The 27,030-nt window shown below is 42.1% G+C and overlaps 2 protein-coding genes across 4 annotated transcripts in view; one reads left to right on the plus strand and one right to left on the minus strand.

Moving 5' to 3' along the window:
• Window positions 1-1,181: 1,181 nt before the first annotated feature.
• Window positions 1,182-5,581, plus strand: RPL8 (ribosomal protein L8). Its single transcript, XM_075174020.1, has 6 exons — window positions 1,182-1,290; window positions 1,546-1,689; window positions 3,158-3,299; window positions 3,739-3,957; window positions 4,983-5,098; window positions 5,382-5,581. The coding sequence occupies exons 2-6, from the start codon at window positions 1,552-1,554 to the stop codon at window positions 5,538-5,540; spliced, it is 774 nt and encodes a 257-aa protein (XP_075030121.1). The 5' UTR covers window positions 1,182-1,290; window positions 1,546-1,551; the 3' UTR covers window positions 5,541-5,581.
• A 12,229-nt stretch (window positions 5,582-17,810) lies between these two features.
• Window positions 17,811-27,030, minus strand: part of USP9X (ubiquitin specific peptidase 9 X-linked) — a 109,609-nt gene continuing 100,389 nt past the window's right edge. For all 3 annotated transcript variants that reach the window (XM_075173969.1, XM_075173963.1, XM_075173977.1), the window contains 6 exons: window positions 25,892-26,112; window positions 24,686-24,774; window positions 22,010-22,166; window positions 21,405-21,617; window positions 20,857-20,952; window positions 17,811-19,397 (listed from right to left, as the gene is read on the minus strand). In XM_075173969.1, coding sequence (XP_075030070.1) covers window positions 19,263-19,397; window positions 20,857-20,952; window positions 21,405-21,617; window positions 22,010-22,166; window positions 24,686-24,774; window positions 25,892-26,112 — 911 coding nt within the window. In that variant the 3' untranslated portion in view covers window positions 17,811-19,262. The remainder of the gene's footprint in view (window positions 19,398-20,856; window positions 20,953-21,404; window positions 21,618-22,009; window positions 22,167-24,685; window positions 24,775-25,891; window positions 26,113-27,030) is intronic.

The following is a 27,030-nucleotide window of genomic DNA, read 5'->3' on the forward strand; positions in this document are numbered from 1 at the left end:
GAACAATTGCATATATGCGCCTACACTGATGAACTTTTCCTAATTTCCAACGAGTCAATCTAAAGTCAAATAGTCCACCTTTAGTGAATTGGGTCATCAGCAGTGACCTCTTCGGCAAGAAGGGCCTCTGATGCTGAAAACCTAGTGGACTGTTGAAGAAGTTAAGGCACTTTTCATTTCCCCTTCCAGGGCATAGCACAAGTTGATTAGGAATACTAAGACGATTACCTCTGCTTTGCAGTCTCTCTCAGTTATGCCCTAATTAATATTGATAAAAATCTGGCAAAGGCAGCTGAAAGCAGCTCCAGGGTTTTTATCTTCAGTCACTTCCTAGCCTGAAATCTGCAGCTGTTGAACTGCACGGTACAGAAGTCTTAAAAAAAATACAATCAGTCAAGGAGCCTCTTCCTGCAAACAGCATCTTCAGTCCAGCTAATTAAGAAAGGTTTTGGCATGACGGCTTATTTTGGGAATGGCTCTTGGCTCGGCGAACTTGGCTATTTGTGCGAGGTGTCCAGGCAACAGGCTGTCAGCCCTCCCCATTTTCAAACAGCAATTGCCTCAAGAAAACCCCAAGGAAGTGGGGCAATGAACTCCGAGACCCTTGACCGCAGTTCCCCCCCAGCCCGCCAGAGCTGCGTCAAACGGCCTTACAAGCTACCGAGAAGCCGCCCTTGCCGGTCGGCCTGCCGCGGGCCGGGCCACGGCCCCGGGCTCTCGCCTCGACCGGGGCCTGCTGGTTGGGTGTGTGGGGGAGCAACCCCCCCGCCTCCACGGGGCCTCTCTGCCGCGGCCGAGAGGACGCCCGCAGAGCGGCAGGGCCCGAGCAGGGCTCCCTGGGCGGGCGGGTCAGGCAAATCCGCACGGCGCCCCGTTGCCGCGGCCGCCCTGGGCCGGGCCGCCTCACGGCCGGCCCCGCCGGGTCAATCCGGGTCGGCCTGGGGGGAACCGAGGACGCCTCAGTCCGGGGCTGGCGCGAACCGCCCGGCCGAGGGGACCCGCCTGCCCCGGCGGGCGGCGGGCGGGGCCTTAAGGGCTCCGGGAACGCGCAGCCCGCATGGGCGCTCTCCCCCCCCGTCACCTGCCCCGCCCTGACGTCACTGGCGGGGCGGGGCGGCTCCCGCGCTCTGCCCTGCCCCTCCGCAGGAACCGCGAGAGCTCGGCTGCCTGGCAGCGGCGCGGCGTGACGTCACGGCGGCGCGACTGCCGCCTGCCCTCCCCGCGCCGGAAGGGTCTTGGCGCCGCGGTGACGTCGGCGCTTCCTTCTTTCCCAGCGAGGCCAGAGCGGAGGTAGGAGTGCGGCCGCCGCGACCCCCATCCGCCGCCATCCGCCCCTCGCCGGAGGTGCGGCCGCCTTCGCCGCCCGCCCCGGCTCTGCCCCGGCTCTGCCCCGCGTCTCCCCTCGGGCGGGGCGGGCCGCGCCGCGCCGCTGCGCGCGGGGGGGTCGCGGCCTGGTGTTAACGGCTGCGGGGGTTGCGGGGGAGGGGTGCCCTCGCTCGCGGCGGCGCTAACGGCCGTCGGCGGCGCGCCGCCCTCTGCCCGCAGGGCGCCATGGGCCGCGTGATCCGGGGCCAGAGGAAGGGCGCGGGCTCCGTCTTCCGCGCCCACGTGAAGCACAGGAAGGGACCGGCCAAGCTCCGCGCCGTCGACTTCGCCGAGAGGCACGGGTACATCAAGGGCATCGTCAAGGTAGGGACGGACTGGGGCCGGCGCTGCCCGAGTGCCCTTGGCGGCGGGGCTGACGGGGGTCCGCGGCGGGTGCCCGTCCCCGGGCGCTCTGGGCCGCGCGGGAGGGGTGCGCGGCGGGAAGGGCCCTCGGCGGCCTTGTCGTCGAGTGCCCCGGGCCCTGAGGCACGCGTCCCGCCACACCGCGCCCGCGTGAGGGATCTGAAGTTCCCTCAGCCGCGCGGAAAGCCGTCTGACTGTTCCTTATTCAGGCTTCTCAGGTCTCGTTAAGTAAGTCATGTTCCTTGAAACGTTAAACTACTTTGCATTTATGACAGCGTTTACATAAAGAAGCTGGCAGCACGCAGGCAGCAGTACGATTTTCTGTTAAAACTTTGCTAACATAGGAATATCAGCGTGCTTCTATATCTGTATTCATGAGGTAACTCCCAGTACCTCAAGAAACGTGGGTGGGGAGAGTTGTCCACATAGCTGATTGCATCTTTAAAAAAAAAAAACAAACCAATCTTTATAAACACTGAGTAGTATCCATCATCTTAGTCCTGAGCACTGGGGACAAGGCAGTACTTTTATTTGGGGTATGGTACAGTGTTTTAGGTGTGCTGTAGGTATTTTTTGGGTGTCAGTGACTTAGTCTGCAAACAGTGGTACTGGGTACCTAGCTAGATGCCATGAGCATCTAGCTGTCTCTTCACCCCTTTAGAGCAAGGTCATCTTCAGGTTGTAGAAAGAACTTTTTTCACATTCACATAATTGAGTTTGATGATAAAAAGTAAGTAGGTAGTTTTGACTTAAACTTATATAATACATGGGGGGGTTTGCCCAACAGGGTTGAAAAGAGCAAAAAAACCATTAATACTGGATACCAACAAAATCTGAGTTTTCCTAGAAAATAGCCACATCTTAAAGAGCGTTAATCACATAGATGTAATCTAAATAGATGGTTGTGTATTGGAATCTCAGTGTGCTTCAAGAACAGAGTTGACGTACTCTTCCAAAAGAAAAAGAAACAACAAGTCTGTGCTTCCTCATTTAGGGACTTAGATAACTTCAGTATCAGAAGGTTAGAAACACTTTCATTCCAAGAGAACACTTGGAGAAATTGCTGCTTGTGTCCAACTTTGTCTCTGCCCAAAGGTGATGGGGCAACTAGTGAGAGTGAATTTCTTAGTATGGAGAGATCTGATATCTGCAGAATGTCAGGAATAAAACAGTTCAGACATGATTAGTTTCAAGCAGGACACTTAACCAGAGTCATTATTTTGTGATACAGACGCATGAGGTTTTACTCTTGCAAATGTGAGTCTTCAGCTCATTCATGTCAGGAGATATGGAGATCCCTCTGAGAAAGGGGGATACTAGTGAGAATTATCTCAGTAGTAATCATCTCCAGTTTTTCTAGTTCTTAGATTTCTGCAGAACCTGTGGCAAATGCTATATCCTATTCTAATGCACATCTCCGTTCCAACAGGACATCATTCATGATCCTGGCCGCGGCGCTCCCCTCGCCAAGATTGCCTTCCGTGACCCATACAGGTTTAAGAAAAGAACCGAGCTGTTCATTGCTGCTGAGGGTATTCATACTGGTCAGTTTGTTTACTGCGGCAAGAAAGGTGAGTTAAGATGGAACGTGCGTTGCCTGGGCAGTTTCAGAAGGCTAAAGCAGATGTCGTCTGAATACGTGACGTTCAGGATGTTTAAGTGCGGTTGCAAGCCATCACAAAGCAGTAGCTTCCACTAGCTTCAAGCAAACCTAGATCTCTTTCTTGGAGATCGCGGTCTCCTCACGCAGCCTGTTTTGATTAACAAGACTAACCACAGTTCTTGTCAAGTGTTTGGATTGTTCTATCTAGAGTCCCATTTTGCCTGCCTTTCTGTTACACCGAATGTGAAACTAGCATCTCGAGTCAAACAATAAAAAGTGCCCCTGCCTGTTGCTCCTGAAGCATTCATGCGGTGCCCTTCTGTGCACAGAGGCCCACGTTAAATAGAATTGTAATTCAAGTACAGGAGCCTGAATGAAGCTGTTGATGCTTGGATTGCTCTTTGCAGCTCAGCTGAACATTGGCAATGTTCTACCCGTTGGCACCATGCCGGAAGGCACCATCGTGTGCTGCCTTGAGGAGAAACCTGGTGACCGCGGAAAGCTGGCCCGTGCTTCTGGAAACTACGCCACTGTCATCTCTCATAACCCTGAAACAAAGAAAACCAGAGTGAAGCTGCCTTCTGGCTCCAAGAAAGTGATTTCTTCTGCAAACAGAGCTGTTGTTGGTAAGGAGCGACAACTATGAACTAGTCTTGTCACTAAGTTTACATACTGCTAAGCAAGCTTTCAAACAGGGCCCCAGTTCCCAATACTAGAAAATAGCATAATTTACAGGCTGGACTCAGGATTGTGCACAGGTACAGTCTGTGCACAGGTGCCTAACTTGTGTATTATGCCTGCATTACTTTTGGTAAGGGGAACTTGAACTTGGAGATAGTTTGACCTATCTCCAAGAAAAGATGCTGGTTGTCCTCAAGCTATAATGGAGTCACTCGGCCTGTGAAATCTGCAGTCCTTGGGGAAGAGCTTCTGCAGAAAATGGCATTGATGGTTTCCCGCTTTTGATAGAGCGACAGCCTATAGGGTGGTGCTGGAGGTGCTTAGCCGCTGTAGATGTCATCAGTTGCTGAAGTATTCTGAAGGTCTGACAAGGAATGAAAATACCATTGTCAAGAAGCAGAGGTTTTACCAGGTTTGTTGTACCCTTGACTGACAGCTGAGATGGCTGCTGTACGTAGTCAGCAAGTGACAACTTGCCTGCCTCTGAATAGAAGACACCAAAGTGAATAATCTGTGGTCCGTTACTCTGGTAAAATCGACTAAATAAGTGATGAAATAACTAGGTATTAAACCTCAAAGGACTTGAAAGTCCCCAGAGCTCTTTCAATTCATACTTTTTTTAGTTGAAAAACTGTCGTTAATGTTACCCAAGAAATTTTAGCAATGAAACTGGTAATGCTTTAGAAAGTGTTAAACTCAATCCTGTGTGAATGGATTGAAAAATGGTGATTAAAATCTGTGTCCCCTTGCAGACCACTTAATGTGCAGCTAGTAGTTTGAGTCTCATCTCACTGTTAGTGTTGGCTGGAAAATACTAGAAAATACACAGTCGTGATTGCGTGAGATTGGTCTTTAGAAGCTTATTCTTAGAAACTTGAATATTATTAGGAATTAGTCTTGTCCGTAAACACTTTCTTTTGCACTCTTGTCTGTTATATTTGCGTGTTACCATTCCTGCAATGTTTGTCAGGAATTGTTGCTGGTGGAGGTCGTATTGACAAGCCCATCCTGAAGGCTGGCCGTGCCTATCACAAATACAAGGCGAAGAGAAACTGCTGGCCACGTGTCCGTGGTGTGGCCATGAATGTGAGTCTATGTTCAATCAGTGTTTTTGCTTTCCGTTTTTATGGTTTAGAAAGGATTTGTTTGATACAGGGAGAGTCTGGCATGTATCTGGAAAGAAAGCTTCACAGACTGCCCTGAAATTGCACATTTAATTGGGGTAGTTAGCAGCACTGGGTAGTTACTGCACTGTATGAAAAATGAAAGAGTTAAATTTTTTGTTCCCTTAAATCAGTTTATTGCTGTTAAACATCATTACTCATTTCTGTTGTTAATTATATTGACGACTTGCTTTCCTTTTCCACAGCCTGTAGAACATCCCTTTGGTGGTGGTAACCATCAGCACATTGGCAAGCCTTCAACCATCAGGAGAGATGCTCCTGCTGGGCGCAAAGTTGGTCTCATTGCTGCCCGTCGTACGGGTAGACTGCGTGGAACAAAGACTGTGCAGGAAAAGGAGAACTAAAGACCCAGTATGGAGTTTACAGAATAAATTTTTAAAATGTAGCTTGGTGAAGTTCAAGTTATCTATCTGTTGCTAAAGTGTGGCTAAAACAGGGGTAATACTCAACTTCAACAGGGGAAGTTCTGAGTGGAGATGAGGGTTTTCCCCCCTACCTTCAGGAGCAGGAGTTCTTTCAGTCTGTAAGCTGGTACGAGAGGCTGGAGTAACACCTGGTGTAGATGCTGTTGTGCCCAGGTGTGATGCCAACACCAGCCTCGTCATGTGGTTGCTTAGGCCTGACAAAGCACTACAGACTGATCACGTAATCCCTTTGTTACCTGGTTTAACCTATGAATCTAGCTGAAATGGTTAAAGGGTGCTCAGTTTTCTAAGTTCATAGACTTTTAACGTAATTGTTTTCCATTTTTATCTATCTATCATCTGCTATGTTTCTTTGGAGGGAAAAAAGCTTGTGAGAGTAGTAGAACTCCTTACAGAGGAAGTGTTTCAGCTGCTGTTACTGTCAAGTTTGCACCTCCTTTTTGAACCATCAAGCTTCAAATTGAAGGTACTTCCATCCGAGCATGGACTCAGAAGTTCAAAGTATCACACAACCTGCCATCTTTACTCTTCAGTGTTGGGAAAGGGCAAACGGCTTCAAAATTCTCTCCTTTGCAGGCCGTTCAGCAGAGGGTGGTCCAGCTTTTCATGGCTGGATATTCCTAGGTACTGTAAAAACACAGGTAATAGCACTAATGCTTCACACCACAAAGCTGTATTCTCGTAAGAACAGCTATCCCGTGAAAAGCCAGCTTTTTGGAGGGGTGGGGAATGAGACAAAAGTTGTGGGTTTTATTGCAAAATGGCTTAATTCACAGCCTTCCTGAACTGGCCTTGGGAGGAGGGGAAAAAAAAAAAAACCTCTCAAAGCAGCTGGAGCTCAAGTTCACTTCTGAGCACGCCTAGAGCAAGGGCGCCTGTTCGCGTTCTGCAGCACCCCTGTTCTTGCTGGAGACACGCAGTGCCGAGGCTCTGTAGTGGCGCCACCGCTTGCTCGGTATCTCGGCGGAGACTTGCACCGCTGAAGCCTCGGCGTTGCAGCGCGCCCTCCTTGCACGCCTCCCTCTGTGGGCTGCTAGCCAGGTCTCGGGGGCTCGCTGGCATATGTGCCTGCTGCTGCAACACAGGCTGGCATCCCGGGGCAAGTGGTCCCCGCCTGCTGCGGCGCCAGCGCAGCGCCCAGTCCTCCTCTGCTGTCTTGGCTTCAGCCAGTATCTCCGCTGCTGGGAGCCAGTGGCAGAGGGAAGGGGTCAGGTCCAGGTTCTGTGACACTGGCTCACTTGCAGACTGCCTTTACATACCGTTCAGTCTGTCGTGTTAACTCCTGCATAGCTGGAAGTGCTGCCAGAACAGGCGTGGATTGCGCTAAGGGCTGGATGTTCCCAAACATAGTAGTGACGATCCTTTGGAAGACATGACAAGAACATACATGGAATGCAAAAATGTGTTTGCGCTTCAGAGCGAAAGATTCTCTCCCTTAAGGTACAGGGAAGTTCATGTACAGCAATCAAAATAATGCCACTGATCCTGAAATGCCCGTGCCACACCTCCATGTATGAGCATGACCTTATATTGGTAGGAATCCAGTGGAATGCAAAGCAAGAGGAAAAGTTATTTTCTGTATCTACCTGCAAAAATAATACTGTAGCTGGCCACACATGTCTAGAGAGGAAAAGGTGATTAAAAAAACCAACCACACACCTTGAAGAAAGGGACCAGATCCGTGCTTCCAGGCTGTTGGTACAAAGAACTTCCAGAACAATTTGCATTAAATGCACCTAAAGGACTCACAGAAACCATGCTTTGCAATCACGCTTGTATTTGTTGACTCCATATATTTTCTAGGGAAGGGGGAGATTCTTACTGACAACACTTCTGCTGCTTTTGTTGCTGATCCCAGGCTCTGACAGGTAGCTCACTGACTGCCAGGTGTTCACAGCCAACAGCTGGAATATCGGTGCACTAAATCTAGAGGTATGGAATAAGTGCAGAAATAAATAAGTACCATAATGCTGAAGGTAGTTACAAACGCATTTTATGTAAATATACAGGATGCAGTGCTAAATGTCACTTTAAATTCACACAGTAGTATGAGGATTTTGAAGATTTGAGTCCATTCTCCAAAGCGAGGAACAATTGCTCTTCTTGCGAGTAACTATTACTAAAGCACAGTCTCTTCTTATAAAGTTTGCTACAGATTGGAGGCTTATCTTTAATGATGTTTGCATCCTGAATGCAAGCAACACATTCTAACTGCTCCTTTGGAAAGGCTACCGGGAAACGAAAGCCAGGGTTGTGAAAAATCCTGGCGTATGTTCCAAACATTACCCCATAACCGTGCTAAACAGGGAGTTTATGCCAGTTGACCAAGGTGTCCATCTGTCCACACATGAAAGCTTTAAGCACGTGAATGGTAATGAAGTGGCCCCTGGGGCAATGCACATTTCAGTAGGAGTAGAGCAGTAGGACAGGACTACTCGGGCAAACTGAACTGGAGGGGCAGATGAAGCCAGGGGTGGAATTTTATGCAAGACGGTGCTTGAAAAAAATTGGGGGGGGCCCACGCGTGTGTGCACATGCAGAGCAGAACTTACGATTGCGAGCATCAGGCTGGAGGAACCCCCCCGCACTGGTGGAACCGCACCACGAGTGTGCTGAAGGTGGCACAAAGGCCACCGACACCCACGGGAGTCCTCAGCCTCGCTGGCGTTGAGCCAAGCCCCTCGGCACACCATGGAGAGGTGTGAAAGGAGCAGTTTCTTAGTGAAACAGTGGGTACCTACAGCCAGGCCGCCAAATGATCTGAGGTGACAAAATACAGAAGAGCAATATCAGAACTTAATTCTTTCCGAGGGGAAATTACTCTAGAGATTTTAAGTCCAGTAACATGTAACTTAAATTAAAAAAGCCACAGTGATATTAACAAGCAACCACAGCACAAGACAAACATTCTCCAAGGCAAAATACTCCCCCCAGCACTAGCCCCACAGGTGCTACAAATTTATGAAAAGAAATGGGAGGGAAGAGGGAATTAAATAAAGTGAATGACTAAAAAATCAGAGGCTCTAAAGCCAACCTAAAATGAAAAATTTCAATGAACTGAAATATGTTTTCCAAACTGAAGGTCGCACTTAAGACAAGCTGTAGAATAGAGGGTGAACTCCAGCAGATTACATGATAGGGGAAATAAAGAGAACTAACAACGTGACAAGGAAAGAATAAAAAAACCCCACTCATAAAAATACCCTGTTGAGTTACTAACGAGCTTACTTCAGCCTGGGAGGATCTGGAAAGCACTGAATGGAAAATGAAAATGAAAATGGGACTGAAGTTAATGTCAGTCGCTGGCCTTTGCGTGGGCTGAAGGGAGTGTCAGCCACCTGTGGCAGGCAGGAGGTTCAGCTGAGCAGGGCAGCAGCGCCTTCTGAATTTACGCTGTAGAAATTAGAAATTAAACAAGACAGGGACACTGCAAAGAACAGGGTGCCTTTCTGTACCACCTTGGATGGCAAGATCCTCGGTGTAGACTTACTGCTTTCAAACAATAAAAATGTGGTGCAAACGTGGCCGTGTCAAGTGGGACGGTATTCAGACAATTGATAGATCAAGGGCATTTTGTCACCATGACCTGGTGTATTTAACCATGATCTATGGCTGGTCCTGGGATTCACAGGCGAGAGATTTACCATCCAGTGAAGTAAACCGACTGGAAATAGCCCCCCTTTTTTCCCGCCTTGGTTGGTGTCACCTCCATCGCGCAGTACTCGGACGTCTGCTGCGCTCCACTGTTACACAGCTCGGGTACCGCTAAAGCCAGAAAATGCCAATGGAAGAACTGAAAGCTCGAGCATCCCCCTTCTGCCCCCTTCCCCTGTGTCTGCACAAGGCACCGGTTCCTCCCAGCAGCCATGCTCATCTTCACGTGGTCCCTCCTCTCCCGGCTCTAAACCCCCCTTTCTGTTGAGAAGTTGCTGACCACAGGCAGCAGGAAAGACAACTGCTAACCTGGTGGTGAAGTGGACGGACTTCTGAGCTCCTAGCTTCACTGAAGAAGCCTTAATACAAAAACGCTTTTGTATATAAGTTAGCAAAATAAACGCAAACCATGTTCAATAGAAAACAAATGGCATCCTTGCGTGGTCTTGTGCTTCTCCTACACTCATCACTCATCGTATGTTTTTATATTCACTCTTAGTAATTATATTTTAAATGTATATCATATTCAGGAACCTCTTGCTCAAACTAGCTGTTCTTATCAGTGTGATAGACTACACAGCTGATTTGCTTATATAGTTTATATTCAGGATACTTACTTCATGGATGAGTGTCTCAATTCCCAGCACAGAGGACATGAGCTACTATACGTATAGTCAAATTTCAGAAACTACAGCCATGCTTATTATTAAAATAGTAATAAAAGAAATCTCCCATAAAGATTAGCATGGCTACAAGGACATCAGAAATCTTGAAATGAAGCAAACTCTGTTTTAAAGAAAGTTGTTAAGTGTTTATGCAGGAATTTCAGTGGTTATTTCCAGGATAAGGCTTTGTTTGCTAAAAGAAAAAAAAAAAGATAAAAACAAAAGATACATATGAGTGAAGCACTAAAAAGTCTTCCTTTAGAGGGGCTTCAAATTTCCATGTACTGAAAAACCAAACAGCATTTTCTTTATACTTTCTTAAGGGTGTATTGTGAAACATCAAGTCCTAAGCATGGACGTGCATCACAAATTCTTTCATCGTAATATAGCGCCCTCATTAATGTTATTATCCCTTTCCGATCTACTGCTCCACCGTTACCTCAGCAGCCCGACGGCTGTTGCACAGTCAGCACGCAATTCTAACTTGCGCCGAGACCCACGGAGCAGAAGAAAGACTTCATCCAGAGATGGGCAAGGCTCACTTCTCAGCACTTTCCACACCACCATCTCCCGGTCCTACCGGGACGCCCTCAAACTAACTGCCCGCCCTTGATACATCGGAAGGGGGGTGCGTTTCTGGAGATCCACAGCCTGCTACACACCAGTGCAGGGAGGGAGGAAATACAAAGGGAGATGCAAGGAAACCATGTAAGGTAGAAAAAGGTCAAAGCAAATCCATCCAGAGAGGTTTTGCAAAAAGAAAAAAGGGAAACAAGCTTTAGCAACAAAATCATAATGCTGACTTTGTTATGTTGAAGTTACCAGGTGAGCAAGGGTCAAAACCAGGAGAAACGCTTCGGGCCCTATTTTCAGCTAATGTAAAAACAACAGGAGCCCAAATTCTAAAAGGTTTCAGGGAGTCGGGTGATCCATAACGCATTACGTATTTCACAGTGTCCACAGAAGTTAAATTAAAAATTGGCTGGTTTTGTGCTGTAGCATTAATGAATTCTCAGAGAGAAACGTGAGAACAGAACATATTCGTGGGAATCACTTTACGTTTTTGCTGTCTTCATGAAAAGCTCTCTTCTCCCACTTTATAGCAACCCCCCCAACCGGCAATGAACTATTGGGATACATCCAAAATTTATCCTGAATTCTTATTTTTGCTAACGTGTCGACGTCCAGAGAATTCACACGCACGTCCACTCAGATGGGTTACATCAACTGAACAGAGCTACGATAAACTCGGGTGTTACCTGCTTCCACAGATGTCTTGTTTAAAATTGTTTTTTATTTAATGTTAGTACTACAAATTCCCAGTAATTTGCCATTGTTTTGTATTTTCATTTACATGTCTTCAAAGCCAGTGCCAAGAGCCAGCCAGAAGTTTCCATTAGCTCTCCATTACACTCCAACATCATTTTAGGTGACGGCCCTTGCTCCGCTAGAGCAAAGCAACCGGGCAACTGTCAGGTTAGGGAAACGCAGGGGCAACAGCAGCTATCCAGCAGCCTGCGTCGGCTTTCGACAACCAGGAACGTGAAAGGACACCTGTCCCTGGAATAACCACGCGGTACTGAGGAGAGGGAAGTGCGATTTACAGAAGCCTTTGGCCCTCAGCAGGCATCAAGGAGTGACCCCCAGGAACGTTCCCATGCAGCCATCTCTTCTCCAGCCACTACAGTGTAATCGAGTCCGTCCTTATGTGCTATAATAGATTCAAAGGCAACAGTGAACCTGGCTACTTTCCCGAGTTGAGGACACCCCAGCTTTATTTCCCTGTCTTCGTCACAGCGAGTTTCTTCCATCAACAACTTTGTTATATTGTATTTTAATAAATTCAACACAAGAGTCCTCCACTAGCCCATTCTTCAGTTAAGTCCACATTTTATTTATGGTTTGCTGTTGGTACTTCAATCAGATTTATATATACATAATCTAAAACCTACATCAAAATCATGTTGACTGCTCTGAAGACCGAGAGAAGTGACACGATTGAAGTTTTCTTCCACAGCTATATGGTAAGTCTACATTCCCATAGCCGTTTTTTGGTTCAGGTTGCAGAAGTGTTCAGAAAGCCAGTGCCAGGTCTCTCTCAGACTCGGAGTGGCAGGGTTACACAGTTCTCTTTCAGCATTTCAGTCTTACACACAACCACGGTAGCAATCGGAAACATTTCTTTCTAGAAAAACACCTGGGTTGATCTGCAGAATACTTTTCACATTCTGACATCCCTCCCTTTCTAACCCCTCACCATACCAACATAGCTAGACACCGACATACCTCCCCGCAGTTGCGTTATTTCAACAGCATCAGTTGCGAAAGGATTTCATGCTACTTCACACGGGTAAGGAGGTAGCATGAGAGACTGAGTAGAAGTGTTTGTGAGTCCACCTGGTGCCACCTGAAAAACGCCAGTTCCTTCATGTTGATGCAAACACACCTACCTACTCTGGGAGTCAAGTTTCAAATGCCTTCACACATCCCGAGGGGAGGCAGGGACGGCCCTGTCCCTGCCCAGCAGACGGCCTGACCCCGTTATTTCTGCCCCCGTCTCGGCCTGACCCAGAAGAAACTGCCAGGCTGCTAAAGCCACTTACCAGCCTGTCAGCCTGCGGTGGCTCGGCAATGAACGTCAAGAGGTAGAAGTATTAACAGAACAAGCTTGCGAAGCCTCTCGCTCAGCCCGCTCCCTGTCTTTATTTGCTCAGAGGATTCAACTCGGTAGAGATTTTAGAGAAGAAAAATAATAGAAAGTGTTTTATATGCTACTTAATCAGCCTCCTGCTGGAAATCAATTCTTCGGTGCTTGGGGAAGCCTGTGCTTCAGGTGAGTTCACACCGGGAGGGCTCACGCTCAGCTGCTTCCAGTGGTGTGTGCCCGGGCAAAGCACGCTCAGCATTTCCAGTTCCCAAGGGATTTCGCATAGCATGGCCTCTCTCCCTTCAGTGAAGTATTTCCATTTCTGCTATTTCACCTGTTCTTAACCACGCAGTCGGACAAGTGGACAGCATTTGTGAGTATCATTAGATCTTGAAGACCTAGTCTTCATGACTCTAAGCTTTTGAATTTGCTTCCAGAAGAGTTTCTAGAGGACTCTAAAGCACCTACCAGATACTGAAATACAATCAAGTATAATAAGAAGCGTCCAAGTTTTCAGTCAGCCTCCTTTTCCAAAGTAGATTCCAGCGAGACCTACCATTTTTATTCACCTCTAGAAACTAACTGTTCAAGATAGAAAATGAAGCAAAAAAAAAAAAACCCCAGACAAAAACCAGTAAGCTACAAGCTATTTGAATTCAAGACTGCCATCAGTAGCATGAAGCTTTCATATCCTGCATAAATTCTGAGAAGATTTAAGAGATGACAAAGCCCACCTCGCCAAGGCTGTGGCTGCTGCTACTTGCACTGTAAAAGACTCTGGTTTGGAGAGCCAGGCTGCCTGGCAAACATGGTTCTTTTGCAGCAGCTAACAGCAAAACAGCAGGCGTAGCTAGAAAAGGAGGTAAAAAACATCACGGCAAGTGAAGGGATTCGATTCCACAAAAACACAGAAATATTAAATAGAAAATGATCCTGGCAATCCAGAGTGAGAAACTTGGTAAGAAAGAATCATAAGAAATGATGGACAGGCATTTAGGAGTGATGGACAAGAACTGAGCAGCATTTCAATAAATAAAGCTACAAAAAAGGCCAATACCTTTAAAAGCTGCATCCACAGAGGTATCATTACGGAAAAGGAACATAACTGCTCGCTTAATGGCTCAGGTGAAATCACACTTGGAAAGCATTCATCCAGACCCAGTCATTGTATGAAAACAGAAACAGCACATCATGACAATGAAAATGGAAATGCAGAATAGGGAACTGGCTTATATGGGAAAAACAAACATTTAAAGATTTTGCTCCGGCAAGGACTAAAGGGGACATAACTGCAAATGCATCAGGGAGCTGCAAACTGTGCCGCTGGCACTGCTTAGGGCAATACAAACCAAGTTACTGGAATAGCAGTTGTAAATTGAGAATAAAAATCAACATTATCAGACATTTAAAATAGTAGAGAGACAGAAAAGAAGGGAATGGTCTTGTTTTCCTGCACTGGATGTTTTTCTATGGTTAGATTTTGGATGAATTCATAGAACCTGTTTTCCTTTTTTCTCTTATTTTCATTGTTTAAATGTTAGCTCATTGTTAAAAACTAGATGACATTTGCACATTATTTTGACCATTGAAGCATGACACTGTCATTCCAGAATTGTGCTGATGTAATTTAATTAAGGCTATATGGAAATTCTTTTACGGAAACAGCCTTTAGGTCAATTTTATTATCAAAAAGTGGCTTTAAGGAATTCTAAAGCTAAAAAATAGAGTTGGCTATTTAAAATATGATGAAGAGTTAGCCCTTACTCAGGAGAGTGTTCTTCTCCTTCAGAAACTGGTTCTCCTGTGCTTGTTTTGATTTCACTGTCTGCAAGTGTAAATAAAGCAAGTAAGATCGCCGCCTTTTGTGCTATCTGCTGACTTATCTGGCTTGATCCCTGCAACACATCACCAACTTCAACTCTTATGATGCTGAAATCAACAGGACTCATACAAATGCCATTGAAATCCATGGATCCACCACAGCTTGCATTGGAAAATGAGATTACAGGATGAGGATCTCTGAATTTAAGTGCTGAAATCCATGTCAACACACTTCTGTGAACAGCCTACCGTAACAGGCACTACAGGGGCAGGACTGAACACATGCTCTTGTAAAAAAGGACAAAAGAATGGCTATTTGACCTTTTAAAGTAGTTAGTCCAAGGGAAATTTGTATACCTTAGAAATAAAAGGACATTTATAGTATGAACCTTACGAAGTTACATAGTGTAAAAAGTGACAGTGCTCAGACTGGGTTAAAGCCCTTCTAGTGCAGTAGAGCTGTCTAGTCTGTAACAGAGGGCAAATCTCAGTGTAAACGAATGTACTAACGTGACAATCCCCAAAGACCAAAAGGAGGAAGGTATAATGAACATCCTGGAACAGTATGGAGGGCATATATAGGGCACGTTGCTTGTGCTGCTGCTGCACAGTGATCTTTACTGCACTACTGTAGACTGATTCTAGCTGCAAGCCAGAAAGAAAATGCACTGAGCTTTGAAGAGCTGTTTGCTGTCGTCTTCCTCATGAGACCACTTGCAAGAGGAACAGAAATCATGCAGAAGGATGTAGCTGGGTTTCTTTCACCATGCTTTCTGTGTAGTACCACTGTGCAGCACGCAGTATTTACAAGACAGTCCCGACTTCTCCCCCAGAAAAGCCTCGTCTTGCTCTAGACAGAAGGCAGGTTTAGACTTTATTCCCAAGACCTCATGGCTGTGAGAAAAGTGCTATCATGGACATGACAGAGAGCACAGGAGGTAAGAAGACAGGGAGCCAAAATTACTCTTGTCCTGATTACACTGTGCTGGAGCAGGGCCACAAATGGGAAACTCCCACACCTGTCTTAAGAAATGCGAGGTCAGCATCAGCATCTCACCCTCCCAAAAATTAAGGTGTGTGTCTTTCACCACAGGGGTGAATTTGCTTTCAAAGTGGATTTGCAAGTGTGGACTAATAAGGTTTAACTAAGATATTTAAACACTTAATTGGTTACTCTGCAGACTTCCTAACATGTCACTTCTTCCTCTACTTTATATAGCTAGTCTTTAACTTTCATTTGAAGTTAAATTCATTGCACTGAAAGCCTCACTGCAATGCCTAGTAACTGAAACACATGCCGACAAAAATGTTGAGCCACTTTGCCTTGACATAGCTTATCAGCCTATTCATTTCTGGCAAAAGACTCAGAGGTAGACAAAATTTATTGAAACCAAAAATGAAGTAAATTGCTGCAGCAGCCAATTTTTGCCCATTTTAGCTTTGGCAGAATGGCTAATCTCATTCTCTCCTGGAACTTAGGAAATATATAGAAAGTTTTGGAACCATAAGTGCTTTTTCATGATATGTATGATAAAACACACAAGCTAGGCACAACGAAGTGGCTGAGAAGGCATAATAGCAATTACCACAACACCATTTTCTCATGTCGTCTAAAGTGAAGTTTCACTCCAAAAAAAAAAAATTAAATGTCATTGCGGAATTTCATTTCTTTCTGGCTCAATTTCAGCAAGATACACTAGCTTTAAAAATAGAGAACTTAAATTTTCAGAGTGGGTAGTTAGCAGGGAAAATAATTTGAAAAAGTCAAGCAGAGTCCTTTTCTGCTTGTGCATCACCACAAAATCAGGTTCTGCATGGCAAATAAGCTTTGACTGAGCTCTGTGCAATCTCATTGTTGTCAATGGGATAACACAGGTGTAGGTGACCAACTTTGTGACCAAACTTAGTACATTCACTGATACTCAAATAGTAACTGAATTCTTTTTATATATGGCTGTACTGGTTTTTTAACACTAACAGTAGCAGTGTTAAAAGCTGATTTTAGTCACTAAACAACCACAATCCAAATGTACAAGAGGGAGAAATTCTGCGTAGTAAGGTTACGGATTTTCCCCTAGGTCAAACTACACATTAACCACCATATAACATCACCTATGAATTTTCAGTTTCTATATCGTTGATGTTACATTGTCAGGAACATGAATAATTGCTTTACTATTTATTGGCTCATTTTATGGAAGACCAGAGATTCCCTAGTAACTGTTCTAAAAAGAAAACTGGACTGAAATTAGTGATGGGGGAATTAAATCTTTAGGCACTTTGAGGACTACCATTTTGAAAAGTGTGCCATCAACAATGAGGTACTGTGTATCGCCTGAAAATGACCACTGCCAAAATGCTGTGACAGTAACATGCATAAGAAACATTTTGCTTGTACAGTATTTGTTAATTACAATCCAAAATTGTTTTGCCCAGAGTGAAGAAAAACATTGCACCTTTTACTGTAGCGATCTGTTTAAAAGCAGCAGCTGCAACAAACAATACAGGCTACCCTTCTTCAAAGTCACAAAGATGCACAATATTCTCAATTTGCCGCCTGAAAAGCAACTGCCACTGCAGTCATTCTCAATTCAGGGACAGGGGTGTGTTTGACTGAAGAGAGTCACAGCCTTAAAGTGTCACAGGTTTGACATGTCTCTACAACCATTGCACTATTAAAAGCAAACACATTTGGCAAGGCTGAACTAGCACATTATAGATTTTACCTATATAGTAAAAAATACGTAATAATTGCCTCTGAGATAGCTTGTTTAACAATTACTGGTCCAAATAAATATGAACTATTTCAACTTGAGTACTCAGGGTAGAATTTTTGAGTTAAAACCTCCAACAAGCATTCCCAAACATAAATGGGAACACTTTATCCAAATTTACTAAATCCTGGTAAAATGGTATTACTAAAAAACTATGAAAAAACCTGAATTAACTTGAGCACTAGGGAAAAACATGGAAGCATAAAAGTGATCATCGCTACACAGTATATTCAAAAATCTTCTGCGTCCCTTCCTTATTATACTAAATGCATAAGAATGCTTTTGCGACCGAATTTTCCTTTGTTCATTTCAAAACTACAGACCTTTAATTTGATAAGCAGCTTTGTTTCTATCAACTCATTTGTAAAAAACACCATCAAGCTTGTGCTCATTAAATATATATATGTATATAAAAAACATACAAAAAGTACAAGATAAATCACATTAAGAAACTTTTACAGTGTAATTGTCCTGATTATTTTATTCTTAAGGGCCAATTTTTTTTGTGCACAGAATCTCAATGTGACTGTTGTTCCAGAATTCAGCATAGTGCCATTGCACAGAATTCACCTTTCTGTGCAGTCCATTAAAAAAACCCCAAAAACAACACACACCACAGGACAAAACATTCTTCTTAAATCAAATTCTATTTGTGAATTCAGCAAAATAATTTCTATAAAATAAAACAGCAAAATATTTAAATAGTATAGGGTGGGCTGTATCTGTTTTGCAGGGGTATTTGGTTTTTAGACAGGTTCCAAAAAAAATTACACACATTCAAGTTACCAATTTTCATTTAAATACAGTATTTACTGATGCGTTTCTTTAAGTCTTTAAACAAATGTTTATTCTGGAATAGAGATACCTCAGAATTGTATTTGAGTAACCAGTAGTTTCTTTTATAATTAAACCCTGCTTCTAATGTTAAGATTTCCTGTATAATGGATAAAGAGCTAAGACAATTCTCGCTTTCAAGTAGAACTGTGAACGAGCAGAAAACCAGCAAGTTAACTTGGTGCAGTGGCACTCACAAGTACTGTGTGATTTTGTTGACTTCCACTTCACTGGGATGCAGTAGAAGGAAAGTGTTAGAAGTTTATCTAATAAGCTCTACCAAAGAAACAAAACAAGCACACCAAATACAGTCTATTATGCTCCAGGCATCCTGGCATAGCAAATTTTTGCATATTTGTTTTAAATCTTTTAAATTCCTATTACTGAAAACTAAGTGTTCTTCATCCCACCCAGAGACAGAACTGTCAAACATCAGATGTGAGGAACATATGTGAAACTGAAAACCACTTGTTTGTCACATTTTCCCTCCCCATTTTATAGTCTAGGTGTAAGAAGAAAAAGTTCTGAGCAATACAGTTGTCACATTGGGACAACTGCTGTCACGGTTTTTTTTCCCCCTCATTGGCTACACTAACTTGGTGTGAAGCCATGCTAAATGTTACAGCATAACTATAGCTTCAAAGTGATTAACCTAATACCAGAATGAAAAAGGCAATGAAAAAAGATCTAGAAACAATGTTACATCACCAATTTTCCACATCAACCAAATATTTAAAAGGTTACCAGCCATTACGTTGCTCATAGTAAAATCGACTCCAGTGGCAAAGAATTAACATGAAACTATTTTTGTGGTTGACATGGATAGGCTTTTTTGTAAAGGAGTTGATCCGACTGCCATGAGGCAGGCAACACTGGTTGCAGAGCGCAGCAGATATATCAAGAAATTATTTTTTTGTTTTTGTAGATCTGTGAGTCTCATCAAGACAAAAAAAATGTTTCTTGCTCAAGAATTAACAGTCAAACATTAATATACTATATACACCTTTGCCATTTACACATTAGCATCAGGCCATTTATTACAAAACACTATACACTTTCCACTGCAGGCGGGTTATATATTGACAGCAATTTTCTGCAGATAAGACAGTGAATAGACTCTCCACTCCATGTTGATTAGGAATAGTTTTTCTAGTTTTAAATATTAGCCAGACACAGAGAAAGGTTGGACTGTAAGGCCTGGGTGCACAGTCTTGATGGAGCAAGTTAATTGATTATGTGCATTTCACTAATCTTTTGTCTGAGGCGGGGAAACTTCTTCACTGCCTTCATAATTTTCTTGTGCTCGTTGGCCAGTTCGCTGAGGGTTGTTCATATGATGTGCTGCCGGGCCTGTATATGGCTGTCCATGCACGTGGTTATTCTGTAATAAAGCATAAACATTTTAAAGGGACATTAAACTTGTGGGCTGTTTCCTGACTAGTTACTTGCTTTTCCCCTCTACATTCAGGCTATTGAAAAGTATCCTCAAGCACACTGAACTTCCCGTGTAGTAATATCTATATGAACGCACATCACAGTTTCTTGATTCCTCTGAATCACATCTTTCACTTACCTTTTTAATTTACACAGAAGGTAAACCAACTTTCAACTTGTAAAGATAAAAGGATGACTTGAAATAGTAATCTCAGTTTTTGAATAACAACAGTTACATGCAAAGCAAAAGCAGCAAGAAAGAAAAAAAAAGAAGAGGCTGCCTATGTGCTGCGGACGTTAAAATGTGCACATATTTTATCAACAGTTTCAACCAGCTTGCATTTTTTTTCCTAAGACAATGGAAAAAGCATACCTGTATTTATGCAGCATACTTTGATTTTTAAGAGGGAAAACTTTAATGTTACAGAACTGAATGAAATCTAGACCAGTAGTTTTCTGCAGATGCTCTGCCCCAATTTAAAAAGTCATACACACATCTGGCAAATTAAAACATCTCATTTATCTACTGTTTTGCAGAGTTTAACCAACTGTGGAGAAACTAAGAATATGAGAATTGTGTGTGTTAGTGAGAAATGCCATCTCTTGCAAGAAAGTGAACATGTCACACGGGTAATGGTGAGGTTACAGTACGTGTCTGAACTCAGGAGCTCAGAAAGGAGTGGGAAAATCTGCATGACTTACCAACTGCTCTGCTGAGAACATCAAGTAAGGAAAGCGAGATGGAGGGAAAATGCGTTTGGGCAGGAAAGGAAAGGAAATTAGCAGATTTGGAATATATAAAATGAATTGGAACAAAAAATGGCAACTAAGTGGGGGATCTATTCATTTAGTCAATTCAGTAAAAAACCTGGTTATGATTTCTTTCAGATCTGGCTTTCCACTGAAAGATATTAACAAAGCAGCCATTTAACATAAAAACAGATGTAGATTTCATATGTACTTAAGATTTAGAGGTCAGTGTTCATAGCACAAGCTATACGTAACAAAGCCATTTGCATTTTCCTGAAAGCCTTCCAATTACCCAAACTGAAATTCAGGCCTTAAGGCTTGATTTTGTATTTCAAAACAAGAAAGCAACTCAGAAAATATTATCAATGTCAACAAATATGACAGAATCAAATTCAGTATGCACTAGACTATGATGACATCTGTCCCCCTGCTCTTTCTATAGATGATTAATCCCTGATCTGATAACATTTCTTACCTGAAACTCTGATGTTGAAACTGTTCCTGGCAAAATGGAGGGGTATCTTTATCTTTATTCCTCCAAGTGTGGTATTTGATAATAACATGCTTCTGGCCTGATGCCTATAATTTAAGTTACCATAAATGCTAAAAAAGCTAACCTGGAACTCTGAATAAATGGTTCAACTCTGAGCTTTTACCTGTTGATACTGGGAACCAGGTGAATGGGGATACAGTGGGGCATCTTCAGGTGGAGAAGACTCATGTTCATCCGGGGCGTCAGGATCATCTGGTTCCTAAAGTTTGAAAAAAACCATTTAATTTACTTAGGTAAAACATATTACAATTATTCTATCCAGAACCAATCCTACATGCAAGTGATTGTTTCAGACATGCTTGGAGAAAAATTCTACCCCACCGCATCACCCATAGCTTGTACTGTACTACATAAAAATTCCCACTATTGATGCATTATTGGAAAAACAGACCCATTCATAATCTACTTTAAACGGTCAATTTCAATTCTATACTGCTAATTCTTTAAGTGACAGATGTCTACAGAAACAGTAATAAAAGTGGAAAAATGCACAGGAGTATGTAACTGAAGCCAACAAAAACAGAAATCCATATTTATAAAACACTTATAAAACATGTTACCTCTACAATGACTGGAGATTGTTGCTAAGGTTAATTATTTACAGAAGCACTTCACTCAAATCTTTTACCAGAAGTCAAATTAATTCTTTACCTCCTCTGGGCAGAGTTCACAAGCTTTTGCAAGAGTCATTCTAGCACTGTGCGATCGCTCTAGGAAGTAGCCATTTGATGTTTCATTGCTTTGTATTGGTGGAGACCAATTATTATAGGTGTATTGGGGATTGCCAGTGTATGGTCTACGCTCAAGCTCGTCTCCAAGCCATTCTACTGCCCAGGTCCATTTTCTCTTCAAATCTCCATTGCTCTGCAGATGGAAAATCAACAATTCAGAATTATTTTCTCTATTCTTAAAATAGAAATATTTTTCCCTTCCTATATATCAGCTATCAGAGAACAGTCCACCAACACATATGCTGCTGTTTAAGAGACTCCCTGAAATATCTTTTTTTGCACAAAAACAACTTCAGATTTGAAATGAATTCTGCCGATTTGCAGCTGCATCACAGAATCATGAGTGCAAGCTTAACCGAATTGCTCTCAATCCCATCTATTGACCTTCTGATATAGGAAGGTTCAAATGAATTGTGCTTGGAAGTTGTAGTTCCATCAAGGCGATGAAACTGGGTAACGGTGGGGGTTTTTTTTAATACACAGAACTGGAAAAAAAGCAGCAAGAAACAGAATGAAAAGTATCACCTGAAGGATCTGGTAGGCTACAGGACAGTTGCTGAAGAGAGCTACCATGCACTTTATACACTGATAAGCTCTTTTCTGATAATGATTCTTAGATCGCTGAATGGTGTCAAATAGTCCATCCCTGTCATCTGGGATTCCCTTAAGTGCATTGTGAATCCTACAAAAACAAACAAACAAAAACAAACAAAAAACCCACCAAACCCAAAAACCAAACCACAACTTCAAGTGTTAGAGTTTTAGTATTTGAATTAAGGCTTCACTTTCAAGGTAATTATAAAAGGGATAGCTCATATTCTGACTTCTGGTTTTATTAAGGGTTTTTTTTAAATCAGAAAACTAACTTGACACATCACATACGTAATATAATTTTAGCACGTTTGGTAACATTTAAACTCTCTGAATGAGATATGTAAAACATGTAAGTATGATTAATTCTAATCACAGCAATCAACTTTACCTAATTTAATTTTTATTACTTATTTTTAAAATCAACTGCATTTACAAAATAGACCTGTTAACTCAATAGGTCCTTACTGAATTGGAACCGTTAAATCCTCAACAGAATGGTTACTTACATCATAGTTACACTTCTCAAAGATACACTCTTTTTAGATGCAGTTCCTCTGAAGAGGAATGAATGGTACGTACTTGTGCATGGGGATAAGGGACTTGGGCATTCCCTGGAACTAAGCCCACTTTCTGTGTCTTCTGCTCTCTAACAAGGGGTAGAGGAATTAATTGCCACCTGAAACTGTGCAAGAACTGAGAACTGACGTACTTTGGGCTTTGAAAAAAAAAATCAGAGGAGGGCACAGAACCTACACTGATGTCTCGAAGAATTACACTTATTGCAGGAAAAGCAACTGCCTTCTTTCCTCATAGCCCTGGCAACAGCCAGCGCATAGACCCCAGGCAGCTGGCAACCTAGGCTCCATCTGTAAAGTGATGATGAGCTTTACTTCAGCTGATTTAACTTAATGGTACTTGTAACACTATTATCCCAGACTTGGCACTCGAACTTGTCAAATCAAGAAATTTATGAGAGCAGGTCTGATGCCAAAGAACAGCAGCAGCCACCTCACAGTACAAGAATACAAGGAACACCGAAGGATGCTCACTGTCCAAGATCAGATGATGCCTGTTTTCTATGAGTTAGATATTACCATTTACTATGGACAGTTACACTATTCAGTTTTTTTTTGAAAAAGAAGACAAAGATCATTAAAAATCTGTGATTATCACAGCAAAACCAAGCACAGGACAAAGACCAGTACTCCAAGGTACTGCCAGAAGTGGCAGCAAGAAATCAGAGGATGACTGCAGCTGGACACTTAATACCCCTCCGCTGAAGCCTAATACAATTCCAACGAATACTGCTATTCCTGAGACTGCAATCTTGAATACGAAGTGATGTACACCTCCAAGTATAGTGAAAACCATACCGCAATATTCAACCTCCTTCATACCTCGTTATTTCAAACATAGCACTATCCCAAACAACCGCTTCCATGATTTCTCACCTGCATTTCCACCCAATAAAATATTTTATTTTACTTCACATCTACTAAAGTATGCCCATCCTCCAGCATTCTGTGGTCTTAAAGACATCTTATGGAAGTATTTGTTTATCAGGAAGAAAATATAAAGAAACTGCGTTATGTATGCATTACATATACATACATATGCAAAACTGAAACGCCTATGTATAAAGAGTATTCTCGTCCCTTACCTAAGCTGTAATTCCTATAAAGAAAATGAAGAAATCCCTCCAACCTAGTCTTCATGTTTTGCAGTGTGGTAAGCCAGACTACCATCTTCTCTTAGAGTATCTTCTAAAGTAAGGCTAGGCAACTGATAAAATCCTAAGAGCGCAGTCTACTTCTACAGGTTAAGTACATGAGTTCACTCCAATACCCCTATTGCACACGGCAAGTGTGCTCTTACTCAAAGTATTTTAAATGTCAAATGAGACATGGTTGCAAATGATTTAGTAAATCTGGTACTATGTATATTCACTTAATCTGAAAACAGTGACATTTTGCAATATTGTCAGGTAGCATGTTGATGACATTCATTTTGTGTTACCTCACCTACTACTACTATATAAAACTTCTGAAAAATTGACTCTTCTTTCAAGTAGTCAGTATTTGCGATAATTACATTTTTTTCACCTCAACTTTCAAAAGCCTTATTTGAAACTGGATGAATATTTAATATATTGAAGTTAAAATTCTCTTGAAATGTGATCACATAGAGAATATTTATGTATGAAATATACTTTTCTCCCAAGTTCACACTTTACACGTCTTGGTATCACTACTATGACTGACTATGTGCTTCTTAGTAAGACCAGGCTATTATTGGACCCTCTTGAATGAGATGTTTGTAAGAATCAACCTAAGCACCTGGCAGTAAATACCAATGAGTTTAGCCTAAATGGCACATTCTCTTGCATGTGAAAAATCCTGGGTTTATAGGACTAAGCAGCAAAGTTCTCAAAAGTAAGGAAGGTGAGGGTAAGAAATTGTAGACATATCTCAAAAATTGAGATAAAAGTTGAAAAAAAATGCTTTATTCCTGTATTTTGATTTAATACCTATTTAAAACAAACCTTTTGAAAGTATTAGCAACAAAACATAATAATCTTGAATTATAAACAGACAGGTAAATACTAACCTGTGAGTTTGCCAAGAGTCCTCAATTAATAGGATTTGCAGAAGCAGATCCAAATAAGGTCGAAGCTCGTATGTATATGAATATGCAACCTTAAAAAGTAAAAATGCAGAGAACATAAGAAAGCATTCCTTGAAGCATGCAGATTACATGGTCCAATACAAGAACACAATTCATTTGAAGTGCAGTTTACTGTAATTTAAAAGATATTTCGAGATACAATGCATACTTTTTTTTTAAAATGTTGATTGTGTCAGGGTTTTTGGGGAGTTGTGGTTTTGTTGGTTTGTGGGGTTTTTTTTGTTCTGTTTTTTTTTTTGGTTGTTTTTTGTTTTTTGTTTTTTTTTTTTTTTAAATTTAGTAGGTTTTGTAAAGGACAACATGTTTCCTCATGAGTTTCTAACACAATTTATCTGAAGCCCCAAGCATGAGGTGCTGAAGAAGCTACCTTAAAAAAAACACCTTTAGAAAAGCAAAATTACAAAATGGTGTTTTTCACTGATATTGCTACTTTTAAACAGTACATTCAAAGATTATCTTCAAAGGTTATCCTAAAATGCAAAATACATGGTTAGCAAAATATCAGTAAAGTGATTTTTATTACGATTCTTTCAAGTGCCAAACAAAAGGACATAGAAAAATGTGATGTTTACATGGGAAAAAAAATAGGCAAATATAAAGATGAGCTAACAGAAGACAAAAATTCTATATGGAGGGGAAAAGCGTGACTAACCTTACAGAGATTACAAAAGAAAAATAAGACGGTCCCAAAGATTCTTTCCTGAGTCTAAAGCCAAGTATGTTCTGCAGACTTGTAAAAAAGAACCTTATGAACATACTCAAAATAAGTACAAGGGAGATCTTAGGAAATGATTCTAACTTTCCATGCAATGTAAGAAGCTCTTTTACGGATAATGACAGAAGAGCTTTAGGAAATGCTCTTGGAATACATAAAGACCACCTCAGCCTAGTTACTTTCCATCCTTAACATAGCGTTCCTAACTCATACAAGGTCAATTGCTTTGCTAAACTCATAAAAGGACTTCTCATAGTACTCCAACATGATGTAAATACCGACAGAGGATGCCACCTTAAGGAAAGTTTATCAAGCACCTGTTCAGTATTTAATACAACATTCCTATATATAAATATAGAATCTTGCATCATAGACATTTATATTCCCATCTTTCTCCCAGCTTTTAATTTTACCTGCCAGAGAAGTTCACTGAGGACAGTGGAAGAGAACTGAGGATTCTCCCAACAGCAGAAACGAAGCAACTTGATGGTCTCTTCAGAGTTGCTGCAATCTTCAATAATTTTCTTCACATAACTAGTTCTCACAAACAAAATGTCTGCTACATTCTGCTGAAGTGCCATTATAGGTTGAGATAAATTAGGATCACCATAAGGGTTGGCAAGTGGGGGATTACCTAGAACAAACAGTTATTACAGATGAAAAGGTACTGAAGTACTTTCAGTGTAGACCCAACAAAATATAAACTAGTGTAACCCATCAAAAAACAACAGATGGGAAAAAACCCAACCCCTCCCTAACAGCTGATTTTCTTTGAAAAATACTATGGTATGAAATAACTAAGTTTTCTGATTGTGAAGCTTGACACTTGCTGCCTGAGGGAGCTACTTCTTCCTCTCAGATAAGATTATGCAGTGACAATCAAAGCAGAACAGCTGGAGACACGTTCATATGCAAGAAGAGAAATTACTGAGAGTTTCCTCAGTGAAAGCCTCCTATCTCATGAATTTATCTGCTTCGTTGCTTGTGTAACACATCCCAAATCTATGACACTTTAGGACACAAGGTCTATTTACTTCACTAGGCAATGGGAAAGGGTTCAGAGGAATATCTATGTCAGAACAGTCCCGTCTGAATCTCTAGAGCGTAGAGAGAAGTAATATATTTTTGAAAGAATAAAAATTAATGCATCTTATTTAGTAAGCTTCATTTTGTGTAAGGAAAGACTGTTGATTTGCTCCTGATGTTTCTAAATTTGGCAGTGTTTTGAGTTATTGTTTGAAGATGCCCAGAAGTTCAAGGGAGAACTTTTTTAGCTTAATATGCTGAAGCAAAAAATAACTTCACTCTGCAAATAGTAATCATAATCAGTAGTCAAGAGTAATGTTCACACAAAGTATTTTTTTTAGTACAACATTATGAATACAGTGAATATACCATTATTTTTCATAGGTAGAATATCTTTTCAGTGTAAGCCTCAAATAATGCACTGGAAACAAAACCAAATCAAAACTGTCTAATGGTTCTGAAGCTTATTATAGCACGGTAAAATTTTCAGTTCATTAATCTTACTATAGCACATTCTAGCCTATTA

The sequence above is a fragment of the Calonectris borealis genome, chromosome 1, assembly GCF_964195595.1.
Source record: "Calonectris borealis chromosome 1, bCalBor7.hap1.2, whole genome shotgun sequence".
Lineage (NCBI taxonomy): Eukaryota > Metazoa > Chordata > Aves > Procellariiformes > Procellariidae > Calonectris > Calonectris borealis.